Here is a 22,632-nt window from a genome sequence, read left to right as displayed (position 1 = left end):
ACGGTTATTTCAAAACCTGAACTGTAAGATATGTACTTATCATAGTCAATACATACATAATGTACACAATACACAGGTCTAATTCCGACTTGGCATCCTGGTAGTCAGGAAGATGCTGCTGAGCTATTTGGTGCTATTCTTGCAGAAATAGACAACCTACAGTACGCATGTATAATAGCTATGCAACAATAGTTACAAATTTTGTTCACTCACACACACACAAGTGCTGTTCTAGTTGTAGTTACTATAGCTGTAGATCTTCATGTCTTTGTGTACATTTTCTTGCAATCTACAGGAAATCAAGCATATACGACAGCACATTAGTTAACAGTGAAATTGAATCCAAGAGTATGTGCATACTACATTTGATAACTGTTAACGTGTATGTTGAACTAGTTACATGCATAGAGTGTCAACATTCTCACAGTATCAAACAACAGCAATCGCATTTGCAGATAAATTTACAGGTGTGTACAGACATGTAAATAATTTTCAAGGGACAAAGCTTTTGTCTCTTTGGATATAGTGTACAGTGGAACCTCGAGTTGTCCGAACCAAATGGGGGAGAAGGGTGTTCGGATAATCGAAAGTACGTAAGATCAAATATCCATACATTTATATACTGAGCTTTGCTCAACTACTCTAATAAAACATACACTTGTTGACAAAATATCCTAATTGAGCAGTTGATTTGGTGTTTGGATAATCAAGAGTTCGGATAATCGGTGTTCGAATAATCGAGTTTCCACTGTATACAGTTTATCCTCAGTTATCCATGTAACTAGAGATACATATAAGTGATTTGTTCTGATGAATTAAGCCCATTTTCTGAGATTTGATCAAATTGCTTTTTATAGGATACACAGCAGCAATGAATATTTAATTGAACAAATCACTTTTGACATTAAGGTACATATTTGGATAACTGAGGCTTGAGTAACAGAGGGTACACCAATAGTAACTGTGTTTGCTTGTATTGTTTTCCTTACTGAGGGCCGTACCGAGGGGGGGTTTCCAGGGGTTTTAGGAAACCCCTTTGGATTCTACACATTACTTGAAACATTAAGAAATTGAAACTTCAGGTTTTCAGAATCTGAAATCTATCATGGAACAGGACACATTTGAAACTTTTATTTTAGTTAAATAATAGTTTCTAACCTGATAGCAACACTTATAGCATTTTTCTGAATTATGATTTTGGTGAAAAGACCGAGATACTCTAATAGAGCAGTCAGGCAATATAAACTACTCTAATATAACAGTCACTTGAAAACCCCTTTTCAAACTTCCTGTGTACGCTCCTGTTATCCTGAACATTTAGGGTACTAGTATTGATGAAGCAATTCAGAGTACATTTGCCACAGAAGATATGTCAGAGAACAACATGATCCATTGTGACTTGTACGTTATAATATTATCGATAGTGCTTCGATAATACTTTTATGCAGTTGCCAAAGAGACACTTCATGTCGAATAACCGCTGCTCTCTCGTCTCTACCAGTGGTAATGGTGATACAACTGAAAAGGTACATACACCAATACAGTGTTACATTATACAAAATGGGTGTTGATACCACTTTTATCAGTATTGGTAAAATAGATAGTGGATACTTGGTCAGTACCTTAACTGATGACATAAGTTTGTTGGACTAACCAACAAAACTAGAGGTATCAGTACACTTTCCATTAATACATTATTAATATTGTACATCTGTACATGGTTAACTTGGGATAATAGCATGCAATACTACAACCAAAAACGCTTCCATCATCCATTTCACTGAACGAATATCAATCAATGATAACAAGGTTCACATTGTGTGCTCACTATAAAAACAACCTGGACAAGATCACTGATTAGTGATAATATTTCAGCTGTACTGCCATGTTGTTATTACAGTTTATGTACGTGTACTATGCAACTTAACATCATAGGGAACTACACGAGAGTACTTACTAAAAGCAGTTATCGTGCACATTCAGGGCTCAACCCAGAATATTAACCTAGAGGGGGCGAAGTAAGTCGCTTCGGATTCTAGGGGGGTCTGGGGGCATGCTCCCCCAGGAAAATTTTGAAAATTTAGGTGTAAATATACTCAATTTTGGTGAAATTTTACTGTGATGCCATTGAATATTGACCATTGGATTATACAACTTTGGGATCAATTAAACCTTTCCATTTCTCAAGGCTTTAGGTATAAACCTAGGGGGGGCAATAGCTAACCCAGAGGGGGCCTGTGCCCCCCCCCCGCCCCCCCTAGATTAACCCCTGACATTGGACAACAAATGGAATCTGGTCATTATGTCTGTTATGTGAACACTTTGAATGGGTGGTATGAGATGAACGATGCCCAGGTAAACTGTAAACCTTGCAACATGTATATGTATTAAAGTAGACATCAATTAGGTAAAGAAAGTTCCTCTGAAAATGGTCCTAAAATCCCAAGCGTACATTTTAATTTATGAACAGCTAACTTCAACAAAAAATAAAGTGAGCTTATGTGTAACTGTAGAACAGTGTATATATAGCTACATGTAACATGGATTATAAAAAGTTTCAGCAAGTGTTCAAAGCGTTGCATAAAGGAAATAATGTAGTGGCTATAAACTTGTTGAACAGTCTACCATCCACAAGCTCGTTTAATCTTAATAACAGCAGCAGTACAGCTCATGATGGTAACACAAGAATGCCTAAAGAGAAAGGTGAGAATAGTATACTATCTGTATCTAAATAAAATATGCTGCTAGAAATGGATACGTGCCTACAACAACTCGGAAAAGACAACAACATTTCAATTATTACCTGTTACAGCTTGAATGGGGTCTGCCGTAGTGCAAATATAACAGGAATACATTTACAATGCTGCTACCAAGAATGGGAGGTACATGACACCAGAATGTGTTGGATAAATGACAAGGTCATATACATACATCCATTATTTACTATGTAATAAATCTAATTATTTAGATTATGAATGCATACACAATGCTAACTGCTGACGAGTTTAACCGAAAAACTGTACGCTACATCAACATTATTTCATTTTAAAAGTATATCTAACTTCCTAGACATACAGTGCTTTACCTATCAGTAGTTATTTCATCACTAAAATGATACAACATGGCGTATCACAAGCAAAAAGGTGTGCATTTTGAGTTGTACATGACTGGTACTTAACCATGCATGTAGATTGTAACGTTTGGCTATCATTATTGGATAATTCCTGTTCACCAAGCAGCACATTGGTCAATCATTGTGAGCACTACAAAGACCACATATTGTTTGAATGTATATAAAATTCTAGGTAGTAAGTTTTGCAGACAAGACCATTCATTATTACGATTCATTAAATAGCCACTCTGGTCTGAGCTATGTTCAAGACATCATGTAAGTACACCCTTCTTCTGTTGAATAAATATTTTTGTACATCTTATTTAGACTATTCATAGAGCTACGGTATCAGCAAGAAAGGCAGATGATGTTTGAGTGGACCGGATGGAAAGCAGATTTTCATAAGGCATGTTCCAATCATACATTGCTATTTATTTCCATTTCACATTATCACCTGTGTCAAGATGATGTCAAGATGATGTCAAGATGATGTCAAGATGTCAAAAGTGCATTGAATTTTGTTTGACTTTACAGTATAGATCACGTGAAAGTATGTACTAGCCCTCACACACTAATAGAGCAGTCATGTACACGCTAATAAAACAGTCAGATATAATCAATAATTACTGATTATCTCCTGCCTGCCTCTAATCTCAAATAATCAGACCACTTTTCCTCAACATGGTGCTTATGGATAGAAAATATAAATGTCTAAAATTGGTATCAAGCTACAGCAGTGCAGTACTAAATCAACAACAACAAAAAATCAGTATTAGTGTGTGCTTCCTAAAACTCTAACCCTTGTGTTACAGACGATTCCTGTTTATAAATGGGAAGTCATGCATCATGCTACTGCAAATTGACACCTTGGGTAGTAATCAGGGAAACAAAGGAAGACAAAAGTAAGTCCATGATGTGTGCATTCTATGTGCTGCGGTATGCCAAAAGGTAGATCTTGGGACAAAGTGATGTCCGACTGAAAAAATCAAACCCATAGCTTTAGCCGTTATAGAGTTATGCTTGCCGGAAGGCATCAGGCAGGCAGTTAGTCAGTAGAAAATTCTGTTGAATGTTATTATAAATTTTGTACCAAGCATTCAGGGTTGTACTGAAGGAACTTTTGGTACTAGGATGGTGAAGATGATTTTCTGTGTTTTTTTAGCCAGAAAGATCCAAACTTCGTGATCCCTAATAAACAGTACTACTGCACTGTATGGTGGTGCATTTATTTTATTTATGTACAGGATTATCCAAAACAAATAAACAAGTTTGATTGTGGGATATTTGCACTGAAAGTATGTAAATGTCATGGTCCCACAGTGGGTTAAAATAACAACAATGCTTTGTTCAGGTAGCTCAACACTTGGTGCACGGAACTTCACACAGGTATAGTACTATACAAGTATGAACAAGTCAATACATCGGCCTCATATTCATTAGAATGACATACCATGATTTAGATACGAGATAGTGATTGAGCTGTCACACAACAGACTGCTGTAAGTTTTTTAATTAGGGATGAGAAAAACATTCAACTACATAAATACAGTGAAACCTGTCTAATCAGGTCACTGCATAAAGAGGTCACCTGTCTAAACTGGCCATTATAAAAATCCCCACATGTGCTAATTGTGTATAAAGTGACCAGCCACCTCCTTAACGATTTTGTCCCTATGATGACCAGAAGAGACAGGTTTCACTGTACAGTGGAGAATCAGTTATCCATATTAAGTTGATATTAATTAATTCTCTAACACCACCTAATACAAAAACAGCTCTGATTTAATGCATGCATGATCAAGCAATGTTTGTGTAGAAACCAGTCACTACAAAAGTATGGGGACAAAATAAATAACAGATTTCTGTTCATTTACTCTATCAGAGCACGCAAACACAATGCACTAATACATTAACTGTCATCATTGGCATGTGGGCAAGATATTCAGATAATCACTCTCCACTGTAAATAATATGATAAGACTTGTCAGTGTTTACTTTAACTAGGTAGGAATGTAAAGACAGACATGATCCTGGAGTTAATGCTGCTCTCAAATTTGCAACAAAATTTCCAAAATACTGGAAGGAGAAACTAGTAACACCGCTGACAACAGTGACACCACTGACAGCAGTGACACCACTGACAGCAGTGACACCACCAACAACTGTGACACCACCAACAACTGTGATACCAACGACAACAGTGATACCACCAACAACAGTGACACCACAAACAACAGTGACATCATCACCACAAATAAAGCAAACTTACAATTCAGCTCCAACAAAACGTCAGCTGTCTCCTGATGCCATAGCTTCGCCAAACAAAAGACCCTTTTCTGTGAGACATGATGATGTTATACCATTCAGCTGCTCTCAGTGTAACAAAATCTTTAAGCATAGACAAAGTCTTTATAATCACATTAAAAGCCATCATTCTGATCTCCTGACAACAGGAAACATCACCTGCAGAGAAATAATTGTAACTTTAATAAATGCAGATACTTAAATCAACTTTGGTGTCACTTAATGAGCCACCACCAAATTAAATTTGAGATGATCAAGTAAGAATTTAGCAGTCTAACAGGTAAAGTAATTCTACTTGTACACCTAAATGTGTTAAACAATTTTTCACATAAAACAGAGTTTCTTGACTGGAAAGTGGGGCTCGAAGAAACATCAAACTGTAACTACTTTCAAAGTACAGGGAACAAAAATAATCAGACTGGGGAAACAACATACTACTATTGCAGCAGAAGTGGGATGTATCAGAATTCTGATGTTAACAGAACCAGAAATTTGAAATCTCAAGGCTCATGTAAAATAGATGACCACTGTACAGCTAATATAGTGTTAACAAAAACTTCAGATGGAGTCTTTAAAATGGAGGCGTGCAATACATAAACATTCATTAGGTCATGTGAAATTACAGAAGGTAACAAAGGAACAAATTGCTAGTAAGATAGCAGCTGGTGTTGCAGTACAGCGTATATTAGATGACATACGAGATAGCATACAAAATAAGTTCTATTGACATCATTTGATTACCCGTAAAGATATCTCAAACATAGAGAGGTTGTTTGGATTACGGGAAACAGAGAAACATCCAGATGATGCTATCAGTACTGCTCTTTGGGTGGAAGAGTTACATCATAGAGGTGACACAAACCCAGTACTATTGTTTAAGGAACAAGGTAAATTACTAGATGGCTATGACCACCTCAAAAAAGATAACTTTATGATGATATTGCAGACACCATTGCAAGCAAATTTAATGAAGAAGTTTGCAAAAAAAGTGGTGTGTATAGATTCTACCCACAAGACCACAGGGTATGATTTTTTACTCATAACTATGCTAGTAGTTGACGAATATGGTGAGGGACTTCCAGTTGCCTGGTGTCTTAGCACTCGAGAAGATGAAGCCATTGTCACCACCTTCTTCCAGCACATTAAACAGAAGGTTGGCCTCATGTCTCCATCCTGGATTATGACAGATGATGCCGAGCAATTTTACAATGCTTGGATTACCACATTTAATACATATCCTCAAAAACTGCTCTGTACTTGGCATGTTGATCATGCATGGCAAAACAATTTAACTAAAATTAAAGACAAGTCACTTCGGTGCCAGGCTTACCACACTTTACGTATACTACTAGAGGAACCCTGCTTTGAAAAGTTTAATGAGTTACTGGAACAGGCTGTTGACCAACTTGAGACTTGTAAAGCAACTGAAACGTATGGACAATATTTTCATGAGCACTACTACAGTCGTAAAAAGCAATCGGCTATTTGCTATAGGTTGCATTGTGGAATTAATACTAACATGCGCATGGAATCCTTTCATAATGTTCTAAAGTCCCTTTACATGAAAGGAAAAGAAAACAAGAGAGTGGACAAATTGATCAGTATTTTGTTAAAGATTTCAAGGGACAAAGCATTTGAGCGGATGATCAAGCTAGAGAAAGGGATATCTTCTTCCTGAATAACAACCATTAGAAAACGTCATACAACTAGCCGAAAACTGGACCAAAGTGGAATACAACATACAGGTGAAAATGAGTGGAGTGTCCAATCATGTGAACATCCAAATGTGTACTACAAAGTAGTACAGAATGATTCTGTACCATGCACACAAGACACATGTACACTGCGGTGCAATACCTGTAATATTTGCATCCATGTGAGTGCCCAGATTCAATATTACAGACCACAATTTGTAAACACATACATCTTGTAGCGAGAGTGGTAAAAACTGGGCAACCATCTACACAACATACACATCACTGTACACAAGAAGACAATGACAATATCCTTTCTGAAGTTAAAAATCAATCAATACCATCAACACAATCGATTAAAGAGAAAGCTATATTACAGTTAAATCATAGATATACTATACACATAGATATACTATACACATAGATATACTATACACATAGATATACTATACACATAGATATACTATACACATAGATATACTATACACATAGATATACTATACACATAGATATACTATACACATAGATATACTATACACATAGATATACTATACACATAGATATACTATACACATAGATATACTATACACATAGATATACTATACACATAGATATACTATACACATAGATATACTATACACATAGATATACTATACACATAGATATACTATACACATAGGGATTGGAAACGGAACTCGCGCACTATAACATCCGTGTTTCGGTTTGCGTCATAGTGCGGTTGCTAAGGACGATGATGGCGAGCAGATGTGTCCGTAGTTTGGTTTATCTGTTTGTCGCTAACTTCACTTCAGGATGAAGCAGTTAAGTCTCCCAGGACAATAACAAAAGTTTGAAGAGTTTGCAAGAGCCGTATTTCGGCGAATTTTCGGTAGTGACACATTGGAGGACGCTGGTGCATGATTTATCCAGTTTGTTTAGTGACTGATTTCAACGACCCGTGACCTTGTACTGAGTCGTATATTTGAAAGAACGGACTTTAGATGTATTCCATACCATACCATACTGTCCTGCAAGTGTGTCTGCAACTAGCTAATAGAACACTTGGTCCACCAAGCCACATTCTTCAATTCCCAGTCCAGGTCATTCTATGATTTCATAGATTTGCAGGAGGCCTGTATGGAAGCTTCAGTACTTACACATGGCATTATACTACAAAGTGGATAAACATGATTGATTGGTCCCAGTATGACTTCAGTTAATTGCACAAGCCATTCACCATTGCTACAGAGTTGGCTAAAGGTAGCCGCACCAGTACAGCCAGACTGTGTTAAGTTGACATTCCTCAGGGTAGTGGGAGGCATTCCTCAGGGCAGTGCATTGGGCCCTCTCTTATTTTTAATATATGTTAATGACTTACCATCTCAAGTCACCAGTGGTTTACTGCTACAGTATGCTGACGATACCACTATTATATGCAGTGCACCTACTAAGGATGATGTAGCTTCATTAATGAATAATCAGTTGAAGTTAATTGACCAGTGGACCAGTGCTAATAAGATGACAGTGAACTACAGCAAGTCATCTGTCATGTGGTTTAGAGTGTCTAATAGAAGATTGCCACATGGTTACCCACCAATTATGATGGATGATGTTATATTACCTTGGTCTGATATTTGATTACCATGTCTCAAAAGTGTGTAAATCCATGTCATACTATCTGCATTTGCTTTGTAAACATCGGCATGTCCTTACAGATGATTTCTTGAAAACTCTCGCAGAAAGTTTAGTTTTTTCTCACTTGATCTATTGCCTGCTTGTGTGGGGTCCTTCATTGCCACATTGTTCATTTGAACGCATCAAACGTATGCAGAACCGTGCTGTCCGTTTGTGTAGATGTCTTCACAAGTATGACCATGTTAGTCATCATTACCACTCATTGAACTAGTTACCTTTTGAACTGTTAGTCCAGTATCGCTCTCTTTGTGCTCTGCATAGAATGTTCAAGTACCAACGTTTACCATTAGATCCACCAATTGTGTTTGGTAGTACACACTCCTACCATACTAGAACTTCTGCAATTTTTGCTCAGCCGATGCGATGTCGATTGTCTTTTGCACAAAAACATTTTAGATATAAGTCAACTATGTGGTGGAATGCTTTACCTGAGGAAATGGTGATGGCAAGAGATTTTTCTGATGAACTGTTTTTATGTTTATTGTCAGTTACTTAATTGATTTTGTAATAATTTTCTGTATGTTTTGTGTTGTATTCTTGTGGTTGTATCATGTGTCATGTACTATATACCATAATGTATGTGTGTTGTAGTGTTTTTTAAGAACGGCTGGTGCCGACTGGTTTTGAGTTTAAATTATAAATCAAATCAAATCGACAATCCCTCACACTAACTAACTAACAAAGAAACCATACACTTTGAATATTTTAACTGTACAGTGTAATATGTGTACGTTGATTATGAATTACGTGTGCAATGTAGCTAGCTATAAGTGTTTATGTCACTTCTTTTGAAAGTACACGTACTGTTTAAACATATAATTTGGTAGTACATCTTGAGCTCTTGCTTGTTGGTCATCAGTACACTGTCATCATAGTTCGGTGTTCTTTGATGGATGTCTAATCATGTGGCTTGGATGATTCTTCAAAATTTTGTGTCTTATTAGAAGATTCTGTCTTTCAACCCCGTGCCATACAGCTTCGGTTTCAGAGCAATCCAACACACACTTTACACCCCCCAAGTGTGGTAGTAGTTGATGGTATGGTAAACTGATATCTAGCATTGGTCATGGGCCTACTAAAAGTCCACAAGTGTAAAGTGGTGAGCAGTAATTTTATACAATATGACAATTGATACAATAACTCCAAGTTGCCTATTACACTACACACTTGATATAGATTTCAAAACTACCTAAGCTGCTTCCCAACACAGAGAATCTGTGAAAAGTCTACAAAAATGAGACGGTGTGGCCATAACATAATTCGCTTACCTCTTGACATACTGGTGGCTTGTTTATTACGAACAACAGCCTCTTGTGGTTGCACACGCATTCCTGTTATTGTGTACAAGGCTAGGTTAACCAATTCGTCAAGTTAAAAGTCGACAAATTGCTAATAGTTGGCAAATAAAGCCATTAGAAATAATATCGCGCTCGTAACTACGGACAGTATCTATGGCGACTAACTAGCGCAAGCGAAACATGGATGATTTTTCGAGCTCGTTACGTCACATTGGGAATTTGTACAGATACGTCACGTGAGTTACTTCCGTTTCCAATCCCGTTGTAAAGTTTAGTATATCTATGGTTAAATCAGCTGTCCACTCTAATAGAGTCTTATGATAGTCATGATATTTTAAAACAGTTACAAATCATCTAACAACATCTATCAATCTCATACAAGTGCAGCTACCAAATACCACATGTACTGTAAACAGACCAGTCAACAAAACACAACAAAGACAACGAAAGTATTATTCAGTTAAAAAGAAACCACCAAAGACGTCTACAAGAATACCAAAACCCACCTATCTACAAAAAAAACATCAGAGATACTCTATCAGAGAACTAGTCACTATTTATTCAAGATACAGGTAAATTTATAATTATTCCTCAGTGGCTATTTACTTGGCAGTATAAGCATAGATAATACACGTAATAAAGGATTGGCAACGCGCATAGCAACTATTAGACAATCCTCGTTACGGTCGTGTGACTTATTATGTAACTTATGCGCGTCTATTGTCATAGATACGGCTACCCGATATGAATGCTCCGCTTTATCGTTCCCAGTGCTGTTATTTCACTATCCAGTAATAGAGAGGAACTACTCATGTAACCAGTATCGATCGTAGTGAGCCATCAACCAGCGGATTTTGGGCGCGGCAGCAACTTGGTGAGTCGTGGAGTCTTACCGTTTCACATGAGCATCGAATTCTATCAAGGATTCGATGCGCTCCTGGTAGCCAGCTACAGTAGGTCATAATAAGGATGGACTATGTAAACCAGGATTTAAGCCAATTGTATGCTCGTTTAGGGCTTCAGCAGCAAATACCTTATGTATCCAGTGGCAATGTTTTTTAATGGAGAGCTCGAGATGGATATTGTATGTATGTTGGGAATTTACTTCCCCAGTAAACGCCAGGTACCCATTGATGTTGCTGTGACAGCTCACTAGGTCCCCAACTGTATACAGCTGGAGCATACAGCTGGAGCAATGTGAACAAAGTTTCTTGCTCAAGGAAACACTAAATTTGCAAACCCAGGAACCAAACCTGGAACCTTTCAATTACCAGGCTAGTGCTCTAGCCACTTGGCTATGCTGCCTCACTGTCCTTGTCCCAACTTAGTGGTTGTTGTGGAACTTTGGGTTCTGCGACCTCTCCCTGTGAGATCTATATAGTCCCAGGAGGATTCTGCACAAGACTATAGTGCCTGAGTGGTGCACAGGCATCCCAGTGTTGGTTTTTGGGTGGCAATAGGTACAGCTGCTGGCTTAGGCTGTGTGTATGTGTGTGGTGGAGGACAAGAGTTCACTGAACACTCCATTCTGTTTTTGTCGTGTTGTTCACACGTGTGTCGTATTGCGTGGGTGACTAGGGTCACCAATGCCAGGGGTCAGTCACTCAGAAAATCCTCGAAATTCAGCTATCTTAATAATGCATGTGCTGTTGACAACTGTTACTGTGTGCTATGACCATGTAAAGTGAACAACTAAATAGTGCAGTAAGTAAATTTCAATGGTGAGGTTTCCTTTTATATCTGGGGCTAATTGTTTGTAGGAAACCATACCAAGGGGGCCATATTTACATGAAAGATCTCACAATGGCTGTAGTTTTAGGTATGTGGAAAGTATCCGAAAAAAGTAATCGTTTGACAAATTTCTGAACTTTGATCAACAAAATTTCACTGAGTGACAGACCTCTCGACCAACATCTCTAAATTGTGTAATGTTTAGGGATTTCAAGTGTTTGTTAGAATTTCAATAATATAAATCTTTATCTAGGTTTTACTTGGATTTCACACTTCTATTATTGCACAAAATGGAGTAGCCGACAGCCTCAATGGAGATGCAGGTGTGCTTTGCACAGATCCGCAGTTAATGGAACATCCATCAGTCATTTATCTAGCTAACTCCAAGCCATCCTGGACCTGGAAGCCTCACTGATTTTGTGTGATTCCAGAGTTCAGAATTTAAGATTTCTTTATGAGATTGTGTGTGAGAATCCCATGTAATTTCTGACTCTGAGGGTTGTGATGTTGCTGCTGTTTTATCTGATATGAATACTATTACTAGCGCTTGAATTCAATGAATGTAACACAGTCATAATTACCATGACTGCTATACACTGGGATGTGGGACCTACTGGCAAATGCTCCACAGGTGTACAGTGGAATCTCAGTTATCCAAACCTGTATGTCAAAATTGAATACTCTATTAGAGTAGCGAGTGTTCTATTAGAGAAGTTATTTTTCATACTTTGCAATTGACTAACATTGTGTAGAGATTTTGTACAAACTTCAGTTATCAGGTATCTGAGCTGCAGGTGGTGCCTAGGAGTTCAGATAACTAGTATAATATGTGTCCATTGTTTATATCAGTTATTATAACAAAGTGAACTAGCTAGACTTAGTTTCCAGCACTTGAAGGGAATGTCTATTTTTGTGACAAAACACAAGGACGTCACTTGATATCCAGTGGATGGTATTTGCTGTGAGCTGCTACATTTATAGATATGCTCATCATTCCCTGTCTAAGCTTGAAGTCACGATACACTACTCTTTACCACCAACAGCTCCTTCATGTTGATAACATTCTCTGTTCCACTACACCTTTTATATCCCATTTTCACGTACTTTGATGGCTAATGCCACATCTGAATTTGAGCTCATGCATATTTGCATAACACCACCATAACATTGAGCTCTCTTGTGCTGAATAGTAACTTGATGCTTCTCCTCGTGGTACCACGACAAAACTCCAAAACCCAGCACAATGAAACAACTTCAAACCATACTTTGGGTAAGTGGTACGCCTACACAAAACAAAGCATGACACTCTACTAATGGTTACGATTAATTCTTTATATATTGTTCGGAAAAAAGCACTTTAGTGTCCTTGTTAAAACTCCAAAACTGTGAAAAGCCATGAAGCAGTGGGCCTTATCTTGCGCTGGGTTAAAACTGACAGTGCGTTTCACTATTTTATTACATCAGATACTCACCTTAGTAGTTGTACGTTCGTTTGAACTAAGCTTTACGTCTTTACTCAGTAGTACCCTGCTACGGTACAAGGAATGAAGCAGCCTAGTGCGTTTAGCAATGGGTGAGAGGGCGCATTAACTGGATGACGAACCGTAACGAGGATTGTACGTGACGTCACTACAGGTTTAATAGACGCATTGCCAATCCTTTATTACGTGTATTATCTATGGTATAAGTAATGTACTATCAACATACAAGCAGGGGGAATTTTAAACACCAGAGCTATTGTATAGGACAAGACAATTATGATCAGGGTCAGGGTCAAGTTTGCCTTTAGAATGTCACACCTGCAACTGTTAAAAGCTTTAAAAGCTCCCCTTAAACTTCCCTTTTCTATATTAAGCTTTCTTTAAGAAGTTTGAATTTTGCTGTTTCATCCTTCATTACACACAAACATAAACATGAGCTATGTATTTGTTTATCACCATTTATTCAAATTTTGAGTCCACCTGATTGCTGAAAGGATAGTATATAGTAATACAACGGGCACGAGTGCTCTGCTTGATATAAACGCACAAGCCTGAGGGCCATAAGTGCGTTTATATCAGGCAGAGCATGAGCGCATGTTGTATAACTGTTATGTACCACTCACCTAATAGATGGGGAGAGCCTCACTAGACAGCTGTACCTCTTATAAAGGCCAGGTTTCTAACATTGATTGTGGGTGACAGCTAGAGCCAAACGCTGCAGTGACATTCCCTCTACAGTATCTCAGCCACTACACTATCTTACTAGTCACACTGGCGCATTATAACTTATAATGCATTCATTGCGGTCTGAAACCAGTGCATTATAAGTTATAATGCTGCAACAGTGCCATCTAGAAATTATGGCACTAGTGGTGCCTTAGAACTGCCCACACAGAGTGGTGCATACTACTATAAACACTGCATAATATTATATACAAAGTATTTCTGTTATGCTCAAAATTTCTTTATATCTACACAGGTATCAAGGACACACAGAAGTCATCTCTTATGTAATCATCATATGAAACATACGTGCCATTATATATATATTCAATGAACTTTCCATTATTTGATACTGTACCAGTACACGTATTTATCATCTATAAAATTAATATGTGTAAACATTTTGTACTGATACAATAGCACATGGATGTGGTAGGTGTGTGAAGATGCATGCAATTTGGGGTGTGGCCTGTGCCATGCCAGTGACAGTTATAAACACACTGCTGCAATTTCATAATTAAAATGTCTCAGTAAACAATCTAAGTACATAATTTAATATACCATTGTAAACCATAATAAAGTCTCAGTGAGTTTTACAGCCCCCTTAAAGCCTTGATTACGTATATTAAAGCTGTAGTGTTGGAATCATCTGGCCTTACACAAATAGTTTACACAATAATATACTAATTACTTTCCATACTAAAAACTTGCTAGCACTAGTCTGGCGGTGTACACTGACTTCGTATAAAAAAGAAGAGTCTGGTCTTCTAGCAATCAAAATTCATAGTGTGTTACAGAAAATAGGTATCACCAATCAGATTGCATTATTGGTAATTTCTAAACTATTTTGATGCGTGTTTTAGAATTACCATAGATATTATACAATTATGTAATGTGTGGAAGACTTTGCCACAAAATTTTGTGAAGATTTGTTATGATTAAGGTAGCTTTCAGTCGACAATAGAGTGTTCTTTTAAAAGCACAAAAGATAGGAGGTAGTAAAGGCCCTTGGGTTGTACTCGTGATGGTATATGGAAAGTATCTTTGGTCAGCAATGTGTTAATGTATTTCATCAGCAACTTGGTTGGTCACAAGCCATTCTTGCTACCATTATTGTGACATCATTGTTTAATTGCTCCCATGCTACAGGGACTACACCCTTCCTCTTTAAGTGAGGGACGGGTATCACCAAACTAGGCTAGCACTAGCATGCTAAAAATCAACTGAGATATTATTTATCATTGCCATAGACCATAAGGCCACTCCAATTTGTAATTATGTTTCTGGTCGACCGCCCGCATCCTTTTCTGGAGAATGTAAAATATCACAAATACATGGGTAAAATGCCCACATCAGCTTTTTGAAAATCTGAATTTCAGAAACAAATATTGGGCTGCAACAAGTAGCTATGCTAAGTCTAACTATCTAAATGCCATAATTTGTATTTTATCAGTGAAAACCTGCATAGTACGGATCGATATACTCTAATAGAACAGTCAGTAAATCACAAAAATACTCTAATTGAGCTGTCACTTCATTGTTGCTTTGTTGCTGAATTCCGCCTGCCCGCACCTAAAACTGATTCTCAAAGGACCAGAAACATAATTACCAATTGGAGTGGCCTAATACAGTTTTTTACCAACAAAATTTGGGAGAGTGTATGCCTTTACAAGGTAGTTCTGCTGTCTATAATCTAGAGGACACTCAATGAAGCCAAAACAATCATTCACGAGAATAGACAAGCGCTTCGAAACAAGCAGGACAGCTGGACTATTAATTTAACCTTCACACTTAATTTTCTAATCTGTGATTCTTTTAGTTTAGCTAGCATAGGAAAAAAGAACAGAGAGGGTATCGTGAAAGCCGCTGTCTAAAGTACTCTACCCATTTGACAATAAAAACATAGGCAGGTTATATAGAGCCGGTACCGGTTACACTGTTTTGCCGGCTATTTTGCCGGCAGTGGAGGGTATAATACTTAGAATATTACGTGCATTAAAAAAAAACTTGTACAAAAAACCTAAGAAAGCGAAAAAAAAAAGTTGTTTAAGCGAGGGTTCGAACCCGGGCATCCGTACTCATAAGCAATATTTATAACGATTATACCACCGGTGCTGCAGCTAGTCATATTATTTAGTTTCTACGTTATAAACATCCGACTGAAGTGACTTCTATATATAACAAGAGTGAAGAAGAAACCAAAGCTGAACCCTAGCCTACCCCTAACGCTAAGGAACTACTTTTCGCATCCCCTAAAGTTGAATGCTCGGGGCAACCTACTAGTGCCGGCACAATAGCCGTTAGTGTTTGCAAACCGGTACCGGCTAAATATACACTTCGAAAAACATACACATTCCTTGGAGTAATTAAACGTGCAGTAACACAATACATACTTCGTATCGCAACGCATCGCACACTTTATAAACACTCCACTCCAATGATCACAACCCTGGTCAGGCCGAGGTTCCAACGCTCCATCACAGATCCGGCGAGACAGGTGATTTAATAATTATCCTAAATCCATGTATTTCGTGAACTACAAATACGACTGTGTTCCTTGATTTAACGCTACGTTGTACATGTACATTACATATTCTAGAATAAGCACGCGTGCTTTAATTATGAAATATCTGGACACAATTAACAATGTGTTGTCAAGATGGTACAACAACAATAATTAGTCTCTGATCATCATCTTACGCCACCAAGGCTGAGGCAGTAGAGGACTCACTACAGGGGGAACAGCAACATAGTGATAATAAAAAAATTAATACACATTGTGTACATCAATGAAGCAGAGAAGGATGGTCACATGTCAACCATATGACATGAAATTCCTACAATCTGGGTATTGTACATTCATTAGCTCCCATGGTTCAAAATTATACAGCTGTTAGATATTTACAAGACAGTAACATGAGGCAATCAGGAGTTTTAAGTTCGATTAGGGATCACAGAGAAAAAGTAGGGAAATTAGGGAGGTCGCCTACACCTGCAGACATATACTAGACTGAATTAGGGATTGTATGTCCACTAGTATATCTGTAGGTATAGACGGGTTGCCTTTTTAAGGCGTGGTCGTTTTACCGTAAATTTTCCACATACTTTCCGAATTCGCTAAGTCAAAAATGTATTACGGCTAATGGAGAAATGAACGTTTTGGTTAACTTTAGCAAGCAAGAGTTAGCCAGCCTTCAAAACAGAAAGTATGTTAGAGAGAAAGGTTCGAGCTATAACATATCCAGCGTGTAAGGTGAAGGCTGAACGAGAAGATGCTTTTCTCTCAATCTCGGGTGTTTGGATAGCGATAAAACTCGCTGAAAACATTATTTGTAAGACTTTGCTACTACTTAGAATGATAGACTGGATGATTTTAACTCACCTTGTACCTTTGAAGAATCAAAAACGTTTGTCAAACTATATTTTAAAATGGGTTTTTTGTTGACTTCTTGACCAACATTGTAATCATACGTAAAACGGAGTGGCGTTTTCTCGCGTTACACAAGGGACACGCCCTAAATAGGCAACCCGTCTATAGGCAACCTCTACAATGCGTGTATTGTATGAACTGTGGTATGCCAAAAGGTACCTGTTGGGCTAAAGCGACATCAAACAGTAAAAAAAATCAAGCCCATAGCCTTAGTCAATTATCCAGTTACGCTTGTTTGAGGGCAAGCCAGGCAGGCAGTAGAAATTTAAATTAAAAAAAAAAAGCATATAGGGTAGTACTGAAGACATGTTTGGGCTTGGTTATACCTAACCAATGCTACCAAGGTATTGTGAAGCTGGTTTTGGGCAAACTTTTGGCCAGAAAAACCCAAATCTCCATGATGCTAATGTACAATACTACTGTACTGTATGATTATGACTGGTGAGCCTGATTAAAGAAAGACACCAGACGTATCATAAAATAATTTGAACACATGCCCCAACTATCAATGACTGAAAGTGGCCACTATACATTGTTTTTAGCTATGTTCTGCCTGTTACACAGCATTAAGGTAGACGGGCGTAACTTCGTGAATACTTTGCTTTTTCGTTTATAACTTTCGATCTACTGAATCGATTTTAACCAAAGTTCGTTATGTTTAGCGTGTACATATGTACTCTCAGTATACCAACTTACAAGAGATTTGAGCTTATTGCTGAAGAGATATAGCACTAAACATCCGGTGGTGTCAAAAACGCGTTTGGGGGGTAACTTCGTGAATTTACGTATTCTCGTGTTTCTCCCTATAGAGTCCGCAATTGTTGGAAAGAAGTTGCACACAATGCTTAGCTTGTTCCCCGTGCTTTTCTACGCGATAGAATTGAAGACAAGTTAGAGAACAATTTGTATGGATCGGATAATCAAATCTTGGTTGATTAGAATAGGCAGTACTTAACAGACGGTTGATTTGGGAAGGAATTTAGACTTACTTACTTTCAAGAACCATTTGCAAAATGCATAGACACTAAAATTTTGTTTTTGTACATTAGCGATTTACCCAATGGGTTTTGCTAATTAATAATAATAATAATTTTCCATATAGAAGTGATTAGTAGTAGGTTTTGGTATGCCTATTAAGTTTTTAAGTAAAAATCGTGTTACATGTTCTTGAAAAACTAATGATTTTGCAAAACTCAGAAAAGCTAGACACTGGTGCTTGGATGCAAATTAATCGCTATATACTAGCGTATCTTCACAGCAAATTTCAAAGCATTCGGTTAAGCCATTGGGGAGTAACAGCCGATCAAAGTTAAAATTCACGAAGTTACCCCCACCTACCTTACAAATGACGGACAGTACAAGAACCTGCTATAGCCTTGAAGCTATACTTTTCCAGACAAACTCAAAACAGTTATAAAACATTTCAGTAAATAAATATTGTATTGCTTATAGATACTTTCACCACTTTCTTTACTGTTGTTACTGCCATGAACGATTGATCATGGGTTCCAGTTAATCAGCTAATTATTTTAACTTCGTAACCGATAGTGGCAAAATTAACTAATATCGGCCGTTACCGATTACTTGACCAATTATCAGTGCAACACTAAACTTTATTTCATTACAGATTCCAGTTGTACAGTAGTTCAGTTGATTCACTAAGTACACACTGTGGTGGTCACTTACTATTTCCAGTTTGGTGGTAGAACACGTTTAGTCCTGTAGTACCTTGCCAGTCGGTGGATCCTGCTCTCCACCAGAATAAGACGAAACTTTGAATCCTTGTCCTGTAACATGTGACAATATATAGTTAACCTGGTACTACCTCCAGTAAGAATATATATAACCTACCTACCTACCTAATGTACAGCAGTTGGTCAGACACGTAACCATTTTTTGCTAACTTCCACCATTGTGGTTTGGTACTAGTAAGGAAAATAATGCTCTTTCAACCACCCTTGCCTATTGAGAAATTTCAGGGACTACATTTTCACGATGTCTCAACCATATTATACTGCCCACTGAAGAATTGTTATATATATTCCACTGTACAGGTAAGCACACGCACAAACACACACACCTTCCTGTGTCTCTCTAGATGCTTGCGGATAGCCACAGCTTTCTTGATCATGTGATACAAGTCCTCAGGTAGGGCAGATGCTAGACCTATGAACACATACCACTACTAAAGTGATAAATACAGCAAAAATTACACAAACCTTTAGCCTTCAATATCCTCAATATCTTATTACCAGTAACAATCTTCACTTGTGACACACCATGAGAGTCACGCAATATAACTCCTGTTAACAGAACTGTGTAGCATGATACATTGATGGAAGATGTTGTACCGATTTGTGATGGTGTCAAGCCTTTCTTTGCTAGTTTGTAAATGTGTTCTTTCACTTCATCAGAAGTCATCTTGAGCCACTATATTAATGGACCCTTTAAACAACTGGTGCGACATGCAATACAACACCTAACCGTTGGAACACTCCTCCGATACGGGATCGCCGAGGACGATATCCCTTTACTACAATAAGAGTGTGCGTTTATTAGAACAATTCATGAAAATATACTATATTGTGCACAACAAACATACACAATGCCACTAGACTACAATACAGTATTGACACTACTATTACTGGAGATACACACTCCATGCTCACCCTGGTGCGTGCATACGACCCATCTTCGCCGCTCCTTCTCCGACAACGTGTTACAGAAGACTTGTACGCATGCGCGACTCCAATTAATACCCACCAGATTGTGAGCATGTTCTGAACTCTATTCCGTCATCACGTATACTGCATTGTCAACTGGATTATAGTGTTTGCTTGGTGGGAAAGGAGTATTAGATACCACTTGTTTAGCACGGGGTGAGTGTTATAACTTGTTTGCTGGTCGCGTTATTATGCCGTAGTGCGGTTTCGTTTTCGTGTTAAATGATTTTGTTTTGATGTGTGCATCTATGGTGTTTTAGTAAGGATTTATTGTGTCATCTATGGTTGTGTACAAAGTTTGCTTTCGTGTGTGTGATGCTACCAATGAAAAACTAGTCATTTCCGTGTACTGTACTATACCAGACTGATTTTTTTATGAGTGTTATTCTGGTTACCCAGGAGATGCCAGTGTTCTACAGTGTGGTTGCCAGAGGCACTGTAGTCCTGTGTGACTATGCCTCGCGTAGTGGAAACTTTGAGCGTGTCACACTGTCCTTGCTCAGCAATGTACCACGTTACAACACAAAGATCAGTTATTTAGCAGACCAATACATGGTACATGTTCTGGTGGAGACACCCTTTACTTACCTGTGTATCGCCGATGAGTACTTCTCCAAGGAGAAAGCTTATCAATTCTTATTGGAGATCAAACGACGTTTCTGTGCTGGAAGCATCTACCAGAGGGCACAGAATGCCCGTGCCTATGAACTACGGAGAGAATTTTCTCTAGTTCTCAAGAATGAAATGGACTACATCTCAAGCAGCCGTATAGTACAGTTAGAAGGTGAAGTTACTGAGGTCAAAGGAATCATGACGGAAAATATTGAAAAGGTTTTACAAAGAGGTGAACATTTGGACATTTTGCAAGAGAGAAGCAGTTTATTGGAAAACACTGCTGGTACCTTTCAGTTTTCAGCGAGAAGATTAAAGCGAAAAATGTGGTGGAAGAATGCAAAGCTCTGGGCTCTGTTGATTTGCATATTACTAGTGATCTTGATTGTGATTATTGTTGCCATTGTGGTAGCCACCAAGTAGAATTTGAACACTTTTTCTTTGTTTGTAAGTTAAATGTATGGATGAATGCATTGTGTACAGTTGCCAAATGAAAACCAGTAGTTTGTTTTTATAAGATGTCTGATGTAATAGTGTTGGTATTACATCATTGTGAATGACCTCAATATAATAAAGTGTTTGTGTATTATTAGCTCTTAGTATTATATGAAGCTGATCAATACACACCTTGATGGGTTACAATGTATGGTCCTGAGTAATTAACCAATCAATCATTTTGGTGAATTTGTCTTGGCCTTTAAAATAATGTTACCAATGATGATATAGGAATGTAGTTTACCACTAAAACAGATGTAAATGAGTCAGCATGTTGAACCGTTCTAGAACTATGCATTGTGGCTTTAGTTCCAAGTGCTAGGCTTTTAAAATGCTGTTCGCTTCTTTTTCTTAATTCTATATTAAAAATATTTTTTACACTAGTTTATGCACTTTAAAGTTTTCACCATAAATCCATTAATTTTATTGATAACACAATAACGTAAACAAGAAGTGCTGGTACATGTGGTGCTTGATATTGCACAGTTGTATAAACATCTCAAGTAGTGCAATCATGAACAGTAGCTTTCCTTGTAATTGAGTGTACTGCTTTGATCATAGATAATATTATCTATGCTTTGATTTATGTATCAGTGTACAGTATGTTGTGGTTAGCAACCAGTTGTTTGTATGGCTTGTGGTAGGTACTGCATGGCCACAATATATATATGCAGTTCTAGATCATGTATACAACACTGCTCTGGGTATATAATGCATAGGTTTGATAGGGTTTCCAAATGGACATGTAAATTTGACTGGATTGGAGGATCATTAGCACTGATTAGCACATATAAACACATGGGCTCTTTGCCCTGCAGCTACATTAATTTGTAAACTGAAGAGCTGGCAAATTAATATGCATGGGACTGCTAAAGTTGTCTGCATGCATATTGATGCATTTCATTAATATTTTCTTTATAAAGCAACATTGCATGGTGTAAACCATGTAATTTATGACAAGTCGGGCAATGTGTACTATTTCACACAAGACTGTTGGAGAACACTTCAACACAACATGGTGCAGCTTGTAGTGGCAATCATCTTTGATGATGAACTACACTGTAGGGTTTTGGGAATAATATAACGTGCAGTTTTACAAAAATATTTAGATGACCATAAAAAGCAGATACACCTGCTCTATATGGTGATCAAGAATCTATACAAAAACAGCTTCAGATGTTGTCAGTACATGTGTATGTGATATGGACATGAAGGTGGAGAAATAAAGGCTTTATACAATTTTTATCTCTGAAAAGTGAACCAGCAGATTTCCTTGTAGGTCAGTGAAAAATAAGATGAAACTTCAGTAGTTTAAAAAGTATCTTTATTGGTTC

The 22,632-nt window shown here is 37.7% G+C and overlaps 3 protein-coding genes and 2 long non-coding RNA genes across 7 annotated transcripts; 3 read left to right on the top strand and 2 right to left on the bottom strand.

The window, feature by feature from the left end:
* Positions 1-1,295: 1,295 nt before the first annotated feature.
* LOC136260871 (uncharacterized) lies at positions 1,296-7,491 on the top strand. 2 transcript variants are annotated; one of them, XM_066054772.1, is made up of 16 exons: positions 1,296-1,401; positions 1,449-1,526; positions 1,936-1,980; positions 2,278-2,355; positions 2,408-2,491; positions 2,556-2,703; positions 2,749-2,918; positions 2,969-3,019; positions 3,070-3,143; positions 3,191-3,256; positions 3,306-3,388; positions 3,440-4,407; positions 4,464-4,498; positions 4,553-4,611; positions 5,117-5,696; positions 5,754-7,491. In XM_066054772.1, exons 2-10 carry the CDS (start codon positions 1,467-1,469, stop codon positions 3,195-3,197), a joined length of 717 nt encoding a protein of 238 aa, XP_065910844.1. In that variant the 5' UTR covers positions 1,296-1,401; positions 1,449-1,466; the 3' UTR covers positions 3,198-3,256; positions 3,306-3,388; positions 3,440-4,407; positions 4,464-4,498; positions 4,553-4,611; positions 5,117-5,696; positions 5,754-7,491. The 2 variants fall into 2 exon arrangements, 1 of the variants encoding a protein (XP_065910844.1); XR_010703708.1 differs by lacking the exons at positions 1,296-1,401; positions 1,449-1,526; positions 1,936-1,980 and having other exon boundaries at positions 2,273-2,355; positions 2,408-2,703; positions 5,121-5,696.
* Positions 7,492-9,481: 1,990 nt separating this feature from the next.
* LOC136261933 (uncharacterized) lies at positions 9,482-10,484 on the bottom strand. Its single transcript, XR_010704058.1, has 2 exons — positions 10,074-10,484; positions 9,482-9,880 (listed from the first exon to the last, which is right to left on the bottom strand). It is a non-coding gene; the product is annotated as an uncharacterized lncRNA (long non-coding RNA).
* A 365-nt stretch (positions 10,485-10,849) lies between these two features.
* On the top strand, positions 10,850-14,389 carry LOC136261934 (uncharacterized). Of its 2 annotated transcripts, XR_010704060.1 has the most exons (4): positions 10,850-10,977; positions 12,088-12,157; positions 12,212-13,104; positions 14,295-14,389. It is a non-coding gene; the product is annotated as an uncharacterized lncRNA (long non-coding RNA). The 2 variants fall into 2 exon arrangements; XR_010704059.1 differs by having other exon boundaries at positions 12,088-13,104.
* A 2,242-nt stretch (positions 14,390-16,631) lies between these two features.
* On the bottom strand, positions 16,632-20,238 carry LOC136260873 (small ribosomal subunit protein uS15). Its single transcript, XM_066054774.1, has 7 exons — positions 20,138-20,238; positions 19,953-20,001; positions 19,820-19,898; positions 19,688-19,771; positions 19,549-19,634; positions 19,155-19,255; positions 16,632-16,768 (listed from the first exon to the last, which is right to left on the bottom strand). Exons 1-7 carry the CDS (start codon positions 20,158-20,160, stop codon positions 16,735-16,737), a joined length of 456 nt encoding a protein of 151 aa, XP_065910846.1. The 5' UTR covers positions 20,161-20,238; the 3' UTR covers positions 16,632-16,734.
* Positions 20,201-21,360, top strand: LOC136260872 (vesicle-associated membrane protein 7-like). Its single transcript, XM_066054773.1, has 2 exons — positions 20,201-20,347; positions 20,591-21,360. The coding sequence occupies exon 2, from the start codon at positions 20,594-20,596 to the stop codon at positions 21,224-21,226; it is 633 nt and encodes a 210-aa protein (XP_065910845.1). The 5' UTR covers positions 20,201-20,347; positions 20,591-20,593; the 3' UTR covers positions 21,227-21,360.
* Positions 21,361-22,632: the final 1,272 nt, after the last annotated feature.

This window comes from Dysidea avara, chromosome 7 (genome assembly GCF_963678975.1).
Source record: "Dysidea avara chromosome 7, odDysAvar1.4, whole genome shotgun sequence".
Lineage (NCBI taxonomy): Eukaryota > Metazoa > Porifera > Demospongiae > Dictyoceratida > Dysideidae > Dysidea > Dysidea avara.
This window is presented reverse-complemented; position numbering and strand designations above follow the sequence as displayed.

What these genes read in the sequence shown, in the direction of transcription:
- LOC136260873 (XM_066054774.1), bottom strand. Translation starts at nt 20,160, where the DNA reads ATGGGTCGTATGCACGCACCAGG. An exon ending in CTTGACACCATCACAAATCG is followed by an intron (nt 19,772 to 19,819) that starts GTACAACATCTT and finishes TTCTGTTAACAG; the next exon opens with GAGTTATATTGCGTGACTCT. An exon ending in GAGGATATTGAAGGCTAAAG is followed by an intron (nt 19,635 to 19,687) that starts GTTTGTGTAATT and finishes ATGTGTTCATAG; the next exon opens with GTCTAGCATCTGCCCTACCT.
- LOC136260871 (XM_066054772.1), top strand. Translation starts at nt 1,467, where the DNA reads ATGTCGAATAACCGCTGCTCTCTCGTCTCTACCAGTGGTAATGGTGAT. An exon ending in AAGAATGCCTAAAGAGAAAG is followed by an intron (nt 2,704 to 2,748) that starts GTGAGAATAGTA and finishes ATATGCTGCTAG; the next exon opens with AAATGGATACGTGCCTACAA. An exon ending in ACGAGTTTAACCGAAAAACT is followed by an intron (nt 3,020 to 3,069) that starts GTACGCTACATC and finishes CTAACTTCCTAG; the next exon opens with ACATACAGTGCTTTACCTAT.
- LOC136260872 (XM_066054773.1), top strand. Translation starts at nt 20,594, where the DNA reads ATGCCAGTGTTCTACAGTGTGGTTGCCAGAGGCACTGTAGTCCTGTGT.